General features: G+C 37.6%; 1 protein-coding gene across 1 annotated transcript in view; it reads left to right on the forward strand.

The window, feature by feature from the left end:
- LOC110024119 (cyclin-T1-3-like) overlaps positions 1-13,290 on the forward strand; it is a gene marked incomplete at its 5' end in the record, with an annotated part of 32,725 nt that overhangs the window by 8,902 nt on the left and 10,533 nt on the right. The window contains 1 exon segment of the mRNA XM_020723899.1: positions 6,388-6,469. Within this exon segment, the coding sequence (XP_020579558.1) occupies positions 6,388-6,469 (82 nt within the window).

Raw genomic sequence — 13,290 nt, forward strand, 5'->3', positions numbered from 1 at the left:
GCGACAGCTTTATATATATATATATATATTCTAAATATAACATTTTAATTAAAATTTTTAACCCTCACCTTATAACCTTACTGATGGTCAAGGTCTTTCAGTCGAGCAACACGATTTCCGGTCCTCTGTGCACAAGTGCTTCTCCGGCTTCAGCTTTTTCTTCTTCCTCTCTGCACACTAGCTCTGAATCGCACGAGGACTCTTCCAAAGTGCCTCGACGCCTTCCTCTTCAACGGTTTGAAATTGACGTCAGCCTCTCCTCTATTCGACATTGTTGTTGCCGCCTCATCCCCAAGACACCGACGCCACCGATGTCACTATTCTCCTCCTTTCTTCCTCTTTTTTTCTGCGATGGTCGACTAGGGTTTAGTCGAGCGTTTAGAGCTTTCTTCCCTCCCACTTCATTTATTATGTGTGCGAGCACCACATCGTTGCCCTACACTGTCCGATGCAGCAGGCAAGTTGACTTCGAAAGTCTAAAAGTGAGTCACCTCCTTGTTTTCCCGACCCTTCGTTTCAATTTCCCAAAGGTTCTACGCTTCTTCTCCCCCAGTAGCTGAAATGAGATGTTATTAACTTTCCCACTTACAAAAATTTTATCCTTGAAATTTATAAACAAATTGCAAGTCATATTTTATTAAACAGGTCGACATAAGCTATCCATAAATTTTATGGTGAAAACTGCAGGTCATTTATTAAGATGAAAAGTAATCAATATAAGGTAAAGACTCGACACAAGGCGGCCCAATTATAATTCGGATAACAACACAAAGTTACTAAAACTAGAAAGTATGCTAGGAAATACCCTTATAAGAACATGGCAAACTCACCGAGCCTCATCGCTGACAACAACAATAGTCTGGCCAATAGAAGGACAATATCTTAATATATGACTAGACTGACGATATCAATTGCAAGTGTTAGAGCCCATCAAACATTCATGTTTATGTTGTCTTCAAAATTTGACATAATTGACTACAGTACCGTGAGTCGTGCCTTTGCTAACTCCACCGAATTATTCTAGGACTTCTTCTCATTGAAAAAAAAAAAAATTCACACATTACCAATTCCTATGTAAAAAAATTGGTCAGATTTAAATATTTATGCAAAACTGAAAACATGCTTCTCTCATTTTAAAGAATAATGCAATAGCCCTTAATACTTGTAATCTCGTAAGAAATATATAGAACAAATTTTAATTTTAGCGATAGTCAAGATTCGCCCTATGAAAAGGAAATTCATGCGTAATAAAATTGACAAGACTTCAATCACACATGCACACCAATCACTAAAACAATTTAGTAATTGAATATTGATAAAAACTACCAAATAAAAATTTCATACTTTATATCGGGACAAGGAAACTTGTCCTCCAAGTAGTTGTCAAGATTTGTGAAGTACTTGAAGAATCCACATCTAATAACACACACAGGAGTTGAGAGAAACTAAAATTTTATGTCACTACTAAATATTCTTTGTTTTTTATGTGCCTCAAAGGTCCTATAAATAGCACATGAAGGGCCCAAAATAAAAATATCTTAGTTGGAAAACCATACTTCAATGATATTCCAATGTCAATTGGAAAAAAACAAAATTATATGATAAAACAGGAGTTTTTGAGCATTAATTTTGAGAAATAAGCTGAAGTTGGCTTCTGTTCAATAATCAATGAGACATGCCCCTAGCTGAATTCACCATCACCTTTAGTCATGTCCTAACAATTTAAAATTGGCATTTTGAGTCGCCATTTTTTCTTCATTCATATTGGGTACTGTTTGAGGTGTTAAATCATTATTCCACAAATTATTTAATAAATTCTATCCTGAGTTTAATTTTTGCTAAGTGTTAATATAGTTAAACTAAATCTTTTAGTTTAATTTTTTAATGCAAAGCAAGAAGTATGTGCTTCAAAGTTAAAGGCGTGAGTATCAAGCTGAATAGCCTTTGAAACATGACTTCATGGCTAACTTGCGAGCTTAAGGTAAAAAAATAAAAAAAGCAAAAATAAAAAATAAAAAATAATAAAAAAGTATCAAACTGAATAGCCTTTGAAACATGGCTTCATGGCTAACTTGCGAGCTTAAGGTAAAAAATAAAAAAAAGCAAAAATAAAAAATAAAAAATAATAAAAGCAAAAAAGGAAAAAAAAAAACCTCTGTACCATAACACTATCGTGGGAATAGCTACCTAGGAGACGGGCCAAAATAATCCCTTTTTTTTCTTATGCTTTCTCTCCTGCATTCTTTATTCCTTTTCAGTTCTTTTATATATTTATGTTGTATTAGGGTTTGGAAATCAAATTTTTTGGTGTTTTGTGTTGGGACAACCACTGACGTCTCTTCTTCTTCTTGAGCGTTGTATCCTAGGATTTCAAGTGGCGTTTTTGCTGTATCTTGGTCCCTAGGTGGTGTGTATCTTTCCCATCCCTTTCTGCAGTCTCCCCACATCACTCTCGGCCGCTCTTCATTGTAGCAGCTACCCAGGACAGCATTCTAGTTGCTGTTTTTTGTGGTTCCAGCCATCACCATTACCCTCTCTTCCCCCTGCTTCGCCACCCTAGCTGTATAACCCACCAACATCGTTGTCATCGCTATCCAACCATTTGATACGGCTGCCGACACCCATAAAGTCCAGCCATCACCATTGCCCTCTCTTCCCCCTGCTTCGCTACCCTAGCTGTATAACCCACCAACATCGTTGCCATCGCTATCCAACCATCTGATACGGCTGCCAACACCCATAAAACCCTTAGCCTTGCTCTTTTCTTGTAGCCTCCAACTTCCCAGCCACCTCCCCCTCGCTTCCGGCTTGCCGCCGCTCAAACAGTCCCTTATTCTTGATGTTCCAATCCTCCTACAGTGTTGTTGCCATCAAGGAAAGCTGGGAACAACTCCTTCCTGTTGTTCCGCCACTACCCACCCAAACTCTTCGTTGTCACCATACAAGACAACTATATTTGCTTTTTCTCAACATTTTCACCACTACCCCTTGTTACCACCAGACTCGCCAACCATTCCAATCCACCTAACCTCCATCACCCTTGTGATACACTTTAGTGTGGTTTGCTTGCGTCATGTTATTGTATTTTTACTTTCAAGTGTGTTAATTGTAATCATTTATTTGTTTTTTTGTAATATTATTTGTTTTTTTGTTGTGGTTTGGGTTAACACTAGTATTATTTGGTATCAGAGCTAGCCTAATCTTAGTCCCATCCCAGAGTTTCTAGCATCTATCATACCCATATTCTATCTCTACCAAAAAATTTCTCACTTTGCATCAACATTACACATCTTCCACTTAACCACACCCAAAACCTGGCTCTATTGCCAATGAGATGATCGTCAAAAGTTTGATCGAGGGGAAATGACAGAATATTGTTTATGAAAAATTCACAAAGTGGTGTTTAGAGGATTTCTAAGAAATATATGCAGTGAGAAATCCACTAATTATAACAGAGTCTTGCCACCTTCAAGAGAAGGCAATCTGGATGAGTCGCTTGTAGCACAATGGTGATTTGTTAGATCGAAGGAATGAAGTGAATCTCTTCCACCATGCAGGTTCCTTGGATAAAAGAACCTCTACCTTGAAGATGTGACCTGAAATATCTAATTTTGAAGTAAAGGTGGATTTACTATATTTTGACAACTACATAGATCCGAAAGAGTTTATCGAGTGGCTTTGAATCTTGGAATTTGTCTGTGTATTAGGGTGTCCCTCCGGACGGAATGGTGAAGCTAGTCGCCTTTCACCAACAAGTTAAAGAAGAGCGTATTATTTTTGTGACAAAATTTAAAGGTACATACGCCAGCGTGAGGGACATGATCAGATTACTACCTTGTCTAAGATGAAACGGGAGATGCAGTGTCAGTTCCTACCAGCTCATTACAGACTGGATGTTCAGACTCAAGCTTCAAAAGTGAAGAGACCACATCATCGGACGACTATCACATCTTACAGACTGGGTTCAACTCCAGGATCTTACAACCCGAGTACACATAGGAATACATCCAGGTTGACCTCGTCTGAAGTGACACTAGTTTAAAGGGGAAAACAAAGGGCACCAACCAACATGCCAAAATTGTCTATGCCGGGAAATATTTCAAGTGTCACAGATTTGGGCAAACTGAATCAAATTGCACAATAAAGAATGTTGTCTTTCATAGATCAGAGAGCAGTTGAAGAAATAAACAGTGACCTCAGAGAAGATGAAGATGTCATAGATGATTCTCAACTTCCAGTCGGAGGAAGAGATGCCAACAATTTCAGTTGAACCACCTAGGAGAGAGACTCCAGCTGAGTTGATGGTAACTATTCTAGAAGACAATGAGTATGTGGTAATGAGTGTTCAAGCATAGTATGAGATTGTGGTGTCTCGAGCTACCATTTTGTAGACTTTGAGAAGAGCATCAACCTGACTAGTATTGGATGTCCAAAAGAGTCATGAGTTTTGGGAGTTGATAATTAACACAAAGAAATCTCAGATAAGAGAAATTCAGACTTTTCAGATATATAGGTTGTTTCCTTAGTTGGCCCTACTGAGGGAGGTCCAATATGTTCGATATGAGACTCTTTTGTACTACTTTTGACAACCATAGGGAGTCATTGGGGTATCAAATTCAGTTAAGCAGTATACCCATCGACAGCTGATCAGGCTGAATGGATGAACCAAATTGTTAGAAATCACCTTAGGAGCTTTGTAGGAAGGAACTTCCTATAGTGGGATCTAGGCCCTTTCAGTGAATAAGATGTGATCTCTACTGAATGATTATACTTCGGTGTGGTCTAGCCTGTTATAGATTTTATCCCAGAGTTGATTTCTTATTACATGCTTGTTTATCAGATACACTTGGACGAGTACAAAGAGTGGAAGAAGCCAATTATAGATTTGATCACTTGAGGCTTGGTTTTTGAGGGTACACATCCACGTATAGTTCCATTTATGATTGTCAAAACAAGATGAATGCCTATCAAGTAGTGTTTTAGAATTTCAATGCCAACCGAATTGAGATTACAACGTTTAGCCACCTTTAACGTGGTTGAATTGAGGTAATAAGATAAGGAGATAGAAGCTTCGCGGATTAGGTTGAAGCTCCCCACAACCCGGTTAAATTGATGAGGGAGCTTACCACCAAAAAAAAAAAACCTCACCGCAATACTATAGCTGCTACAATACGATGGGAATAGCTATCGCTGGAAACAGGTCGAAATAATCCCATTTTTTTCTTATGCTTTCTTTAATATTATGTTTCATTTATTTTTAGTAATTTTCTATATGTGTTGTATTAGAATGTGGAAGTCAGTTTTTTTTTGGTTTTTTATATCGGACAGCTTTTGACATCTCTTCTTTCCTTCGAGGGTTGTATCCTAGGGTTCCAGATCATGCTCCAGCTGTATCTTGGTCCCTAGGTTGTGTGTATCTTCCCTTCTCTATCCCCTTTAGCATTCTCCCCACATCGCTCCAAGCCGCCCTTCATTGTTGTAGCCGCCCAGGACAACATTCTGGTTGTTTCTTTCTCGCCATTGCCTTCTCCACCTCACCCACCACCCACCCACCAACATCGCTGCTGCCGCTGTCCAACCATCCGATACCGCTGCCATCACTCAGAAATCTCTTCACCTTGTTGCTTTCTTGCAGCCTCCGGCCTCCAGCCTCCCAGCCACCTTCCCTCCCTTCCGACGTTGCTGCTGCCCAAACTGCCCCTTGTTCTTGTTGTTCCAGCCCTCCCACTGTGTCGTCGTCGTTCAAGACAGTCAGGGAAAATCTCCTTTCTGTTGTTCCGCCGCTACCAACCCCAACTTCTCGCTGCCACCATCCAGGACAATAACCATACTTGCTGTCCCTGTATTTTCACAGCTCCCCCTCTTTGGCATCAGCATTTCTTTATTGCCCCCACACCCGCCAGCCATTCCAATCAATCTAGCATACCTACACCACTCTTGGGATACACTTTAGGGGGGTTTGCTTATGTCGTACTATTGTATTTTTCCTTTCAAGTGTGTTGTTTATAACCTTTTATTGACATTTTAGTAATATTATTTGTTTTATGTTGTGGTTTGGGTTAACTCTGGTATCGATGGCACTTTCATGAGCTTCATTTTGAAGTACAAAAGGTTATGTTATTGTGTGTTTTTTTTATTGTTGCGTTAAATGGAATCATTCACTAGGTGGGTGCAAACTCTGCCATTTGTTATTATTTTACTGTATTTTTAATGTTATGGAATGCACAAAACAGCGTCCTGACAAGGATTTAATGATATTTATGGATTTAAAAGGGGATCCCCAATTAATTGGGATAAGGTTTGGAATGATGTTGATGCGATTTATGATATTTAATCATTTTTCATCGTTAACATCTCGAGTAGCTCATCAAAGCTTTTGTTTTGCAGACCACAGGTGACAATAGCTACTGCAATAGTATTTTGTCATCGATTTTTCCTTCGCCAATCACATGCAAAGAGTGACAGGATGGTGAGCCATTAATGCGTTTTCATCTTTCGCTTCCTTATTGCTTTTTCCTACTAATCCCATGCAAAGAATGAATTTTCTTCATCGCTTTCTCATGCAAAGAATGAGAATTCAACCCTTTCATTACCTGATGCTTGTTGCTGTTGTTGCTTCGTACTTATCTTCACCTCATCTTTTTTTTTTTGCTGCCAGTACATTCTAAGAATGTCAGCAGGGTAAGCTTCTGTTTGTTTGCTTCTTCATCCTTTTTTTGTATTAATTAATTTCACACTAACAAAAAATTCAGGGATCTCCAGCTGACTAATCCTTAGGAAAAAAGGAGAATTTTTTACCTATAAAATTTAGTATATGGCAGATTTATAACTGATTTTAATCAATCAAAAAATTTATGGTGAGAAATGCATTCCGGTGAAAGAAGTTACGCTGTAAAAGAAGTTTGACAGAAATTTATGGCGGATCTTCAGCTTAATATCAGCCAGAAACTTTTTCAGATGATTATGCTATGACAATATTAGCCAAAAACAATAGTATCCAGACGGCAGATTACCAACTGTTAATTTCATTGGTTCATTAATACTGACTGATACTCGCCAGTTATCCGTCCAAAACCTATGCCAGAAATAAAAAAATATATAAAGACCCTAAACATACCGGTCTTATGCACCTACAATTGTAATATAAAACACAGGACAGATATATCCATAACTTCTTAGAAAAATGTAATACCACACAGACATGGACAATGAATAAAATCATAATAAATATAACAATCAATCTCAATAAATCATCCAATACAAAACTACATATGGAAGAAATGTAAGTACAAATAAGTGTCCAAGTGAATCAACAGTAATCAATAATATATAAAAGGAAAGAACTATTTATCCACCTCGTGCCATGCCGTGCCTTGCATCGTACCTCTAGTCTTGCTGCCATGCTGGCCCCCACCCTCGACTCCATCTCAAATAGCTGAGCAAAATAGTGGGCCTCTTTGTCTTGGTTGAATGCAACGACACATGTATTGACTTGATCATCAAGCGATGTGGAGCTCTCACCAGAGGAGTGTCGTGTCTCGTATGCTAATCCCTGGTAGCCGAGGCCGAGATCTTTCTTTTGTTTCTCCCCCTCAATCGCTTCCCTCCAAATGTCAATGTATGACTGGTCAGGTTGGCCATCGGAGCTGTCAACTTCTATTGGGCTCTAACTCTGGACATTCTTCGACCGCATATACTCGTCCTGTAAAAGACAGTGAAGGATAATTAACATCAAAATAAAATTGTAATTCAATTACAAAAATATAAAAAAAACTACTACACTTAGAAAGACTCTCTAAAATTAGGAAAATATTTGCGTACATAAGACGTACGCAGCGCTGCGTACGTCCAGGGTTTATTCAGGTGGTACAGGGAGGTTATATCGTGGTTATCCCCCTCTGTAACCCCCTTGTAACCTTTTTGTAAACTACCTGTAACCTACAAATGAGTTTCGTGCTTCTGTAGTTCCATGGGTACAAATAAGTTGCACGGACGTTGCAATGGAGTTGCGTTACAATGGAGTTACACGGAGGTTACAGGGGGGTATAACCCGATATAACCCTCCTGTACCCCTGAATAACCTCTGACGTACGCAGTGCTGCGTAGTGCGTAGTCTTATGTACGCAAATATTTTCTGCTTACGATTACATTTAAAAATTCCTCCTTTCCTCGGAAGATCGTCTTGATAGCCAGATAAACAGATTTTAGATGAAGTTTCCACATTAGTTACAACGGAGTTACACGGACGTTACAACGGAGTTACACGGAGGTTACAGGTGGGTATAACCCGGATATAACCCCATGTACCCCCTGAATAACCCCTGACGTACGCAGCGCTGCGTACGTCTTATGTACGCAAATATTTTCCCTAAAATTACAGGTAGGGAGCATCGTATTTGCTCATTATGATGTCCTTGATCGAGTGGTTGGCTTGCCTGGAAGGAGAAAACCTGCAAGAAGAAATTAATTGCAGGTGTATAATGAAAAAGAAAACTAAATGCAATTAATATGCTCTAAATTACTTATCGATCTTCTTTGCACTCCATGTACGTGTATTGTGAGGTGCCTAACACACTTGGCTTGACAGGAGTGGATGTGAAATTGCTTGGAATGAGGGCGGTGCAAGGGTGTAGCACGCTTATGTTGATTAAAACCTGCAAGAAGAAATTAATTGCAGGCGTATAATGAAAAAGAAAACTAAATGCAATTAATATACTCTAAATTACCTATCGATCTTCTTTGCACTCCATGTACGTGTATTGTGAGGTGCCTAACACACTTGGCTTGACAGGAGTGGATGTGAAATTGCTTGGAATGAGGGCGGTGCAAGGGTGTAGCACGCTTATGTTGATGTTGGTGGGGTAATGGACTGGACGGGACTAGCACGGAGGTCATAGTGAAATGCAACGATTGATATTGACTACTCAGATCACATAACATCCAACTCTTTCATTTCACATAAAAACTATTACTATTAGTTTTTACATACATATCACTTTTGGTGTGACTGAAGCAAGCCGGCTTGTGCTTGACTGAATAAGTGGCATGTGAGCTTAGCAGAATGAGCTAAGAAGTCAAGCTTAAGCGAGCCCCAACTTGACTAGTTAGCTCATGATCTGGCCTGGCTGTTTGTCATTTTATTATTAACATCAGCTTGGATTAATATTTTTTTCCCTCTCATAATAAACATTCTGGTTTCTTCGCTGATTTGGACAGATTTCTCTGTAATAATAAAGTTATGCCGAAAATTCAGTTGCAAGCATGCCTCTTTCCTTTCGGATTTTGTAGTCATGTTTTTAAGCTTCATATAGCTGCAACATTTATGCTTCGAGCATGCTCGTCCATATGACTTCAATTTACCAGCATAGTCTCTGGGCACTCACTTTTAATCCTTTATGATATATTGACCAGAATGGCTTTGAGTGGATTTTATCGGACGTCTCTGCTTTTTTTAATTGAATTTATGTGCAGCGTTCCGATAAAAATATTAATTTTCAAAATTTACAGTCTGGAATATTTTGGGATAGGCTTGAATTATGATAATCTGATCAAATCTAAAAGAATGTCGCTATTGTCGTTTAAATTTTATGTGGCAATCTTTAGAATCTATCGGGACAATGAAACTTATACGAGGCATACTCTCAGATTGATATAATTTACTTCGACATTTATTAATATTTCTAAGCAAATGCTAATCTGTCAAATACGAGTTGTAGCACGGTGTAATTTGATAGAAACCCCAGATTCAATGCATCTGCTCAATTTTAAGAATTTCCAATTGCATGAAAGTTCCTGTTATTGTGTTAGATTGGCATTATTTGGCTTTTTGGGAAATTTACATGAATACCGCACAATTCTCATGAATTTACACATGTAACACCAAAAATTTGATATTTACATTTATTACACTTTGATGTTATAACCTATGCATTTATAGGTGTATTTCAATTTTAAAAAGGTAGTTATAGTGATATTTTTTTATCTAATGGCAAAGAAATGAGTGGTATGTATTTAAATATGAAAGCTTAGGTGTTAGCATGTGAATATATAAGAATTATGTGTTATACATGTAAATGCCTCTTTAGTTTTTTATTGTAGTCATGGAAATTTATGTGTTATACATGTAAATGCCTCTTTAGTCATTGACCATAATGGCTTGGAGTGGATTTTATCTGACGTCTCTGCTTTTTTTAATTGAATTTATGTGCAACATTCCGATAAAAATATTAATTTTCAAAATTTACAGTCTGGAATATTTTGGGATAGGCTTGAATTATGATAATCTGATCAAATCTAAAAGAATGCCGCTATTATCGTTTAAATTTTATGTGGCAATCTTTAGAATCTATCGGGACAATGAAACTTATACGAGTCATACTCTCAGATTGATATAATTTACTTCGACTTTTATTAATATTTCTAAGCAAATGCTAATCTGTCAAATACGAGTTGTAGCACGGTGTAATTTGATAGAAACCCCAGATTCAATGCATCTGCTCAATTTTAAGAATTTCCAATTGCATGAAAGTTCCTGTTATTGTGTTAGATTGGCATTATTTGGCTTTTTGGGAAATTTACATGAATACCGCACAATTCTCATGAATTTACACATGTAACACCAAAAGTTTGATATTTACATTTATTACATTTTGGTGTTATAACCTATGCATTTATAGGTGTATTTCACTTTTAAAAAGGTAGTTATAGTGATATTTTTTTATCTAATGGCAAAGAAATGAGTGGTATGTATTTAAATATGAAAAGCTTAGGTGTTAGTATGTGAATATATAAGAATTATGTGTTATACATGTAAATTGCTATTTAGTTTTTTATTGTAGTCATGGAAATTTTATGGAAAAAAACCTAATGGAAGTCAAAAATTTGAAACGTTATTTGATATAAAATTTGTTATTACATTAACATGTCAGACAAACGCGACCTTTCACATTATATTTCAACTTTGGTGTTAAAGTTGCATGAAAAAATTTTGCAGTACTGGTCTATTTTTTCTTGGAAGATTTATATACATATAATATTATTTATTATGTTGTCAGGTTGTTAAAAAAGTGGTATTTTTATGTGATTTGAAAGATTTGGGTGCTGTATATGTAAAAAGCAAAGTTTAGGTGTTATATATGTAAATACATAAGAATTGGGTGGTATGTATGTAAATGCCCCTTGTTTTTCACTACAAAAAGCACATGTATAGGATATTATTTATTATATTACAAACAACCTGACAAAATGCCATGATAAAAAGCTTGTTTTGCTGCAGGCTCCAAAACCTTATAGAACAAACTTTGCCACGCTTGAAATACTATTGTAAATGAAATCTAAGCCTTTTTGTAATCAACTCACATGAAGAACTATTCATCTATTAAGAAAGTAGATAGTTGGAGATTTTGATGAATGTTTAACCCGGTTGGGTGTTTGCGTTTACATAAATACCACTGAATTCCTATTTATTTACATATCTAACACATAACTTTATGATAGAAATTATATTAGGATTTTATTTTCGAATTATTTTCTATTTATGTATTTCCTTTTGTTTCTGACTTGTTATAGGAGTTTGTGTTTTTAGTTTATTTGATTTGATTTTTATAACCTTGGAGATATAGATGTTTTTTTTTTTTTTGAGTTTAGGAAATATGAGTGTTATTTTTTTCCAAAATTTAGGAGTCTGATAAGCTATATTCAAGCGAACATTTTGTATCAATAAAGGTATTCGACTCAATTCTCCAAACCAACATGGTATCAGAGCTAGAGATCTTAACCTAGCCATCAGACCTCCACCTGCCTGGTCGAATCCCCTTCCTACAGTTGGAGTTCCTCCCCGCTGCCCCCTCTTTTCGCTGTAGACATCCTTTCCGACTTCTTCCTCCTTTTTTTTTTCTCTAAGGTCGTCCCCCCTGTAGTCGGAATTCCCTGCTTCAATCCCTCCTCCAGCTAGAATTTCCTACAATCGGAAAATCATCCCTGCAGGTAGTCAGATGTAGGGAACGACTCCTTTCGTACCTTGGCGGCCAATCCTCTTCTTTGGCTCCATTGGGTTCCTCCATCTTTGAGCTTCCGTTCGACATTGTTTTTGATTCCATCGGAGGTCCACTATCTACCTAAATCCCTCAGCAAATCGGAGAACTTGAACACCACATGTCTTCCTAATTACCACTCATAAACTCAACGATTTCAATTTCTTTTTGTAGTCTTAAGTTGTTTTGTTGTTTTTCAAAGGTTGGGGTAAATTCGGCCTGTAAGGAGGACTTAGACACCACATGAATTTTCTGGCTACTACTCATTAACTCAACAATTTCAATTTCTTCTAGTGGTCTTAAGCTGTTTTGTTGTTTGTCAAAGGTTGTGGTAAATTTGGCCTCCTCATAGGTACAATTTGAGAACTTTCATCGACTCATCCAGCATATGCTGTGTGGGAAGTGGAGAACTCCATTATTTGTCATGACTAATTAATTCCATGGAGACCTCTCTTGGTTGTTCTTACCTGTTTCTTTTGTCTGTAAGTGCCCTCTGGACAGCCGTTTGCGATACCCACTCAGATTTAATGTAATTCTGGACAACTCTATAAAGTTTTTAATAAGGCCCGTGAGGCTAAACGATGACCCGATACTACAATGACTTGGTTGCTTTATGGATGAAATGTGACATCTGCTCTGAATAAACTTAAGACTTTTCCGCAGATCTTTACCTCTTCCATAAAATTTTAAAAAAGGATCGTGTATTTCAATTTCTGGCTAGCCTGAACAAGGATCTTGATGAAGTTCCCGACCGTATACTTTGCCTTGGCCCTGGCCCTCTTCCTTCGATCCAAGAAGCATTCATCGAGATCCGCTGCGAAGAAAGCAAGTCTTATCATGCTCAACAACTCAACTACTTTAGTCGAGTCGTTTGCTTTAGTCTCCAAGAGTACTTCACACTCTGCCATGCCATCTTGAGCCAATCATTCCACGTGATTTTTTTACAAACCCTATCATACTTATGATAAATGTTAGAAGCTCCACGAGAAGCCGACAAATAAGTTTTTGTCCAAATCTACTGCTATTAGAGGTTTCACTACGACCTGGAATCCACAACAGCTTAGTTAGCCCTTACTCAGACATGTCCTTACTCGCCAGAGTCTTTTAAAAGCTCCAGGTGGAACATTCGATTAAATTGCTTGTTCTAGTCAGTTCTCTTTCTGCCCATCAATCGCTCATGTCTGTCAAGCTAACGTTTTTATGCCTCATGCTGGTTTTGTTTTTTCAGGTCCGCGGATTATTGATTTAGATGCCACAT

This window comes from Phalaenopsis equestris, unplaced genomic scaffold (genome assembly GCF_001263595.1).
Source record: "Phalaenopsis equestris unplaced genomic scaffold, ASM126359v1 Scaffold000247, whole genome shotgun sequence".
Classification (NCBI taxonomy): domain Eukaryota; kingdom Viridiplantae; phylum Streptophyta; class Magnoliopsida; order Asparagales; family Orchidaceae; genus Phalaenopsis; species Phalaenopsis equestris.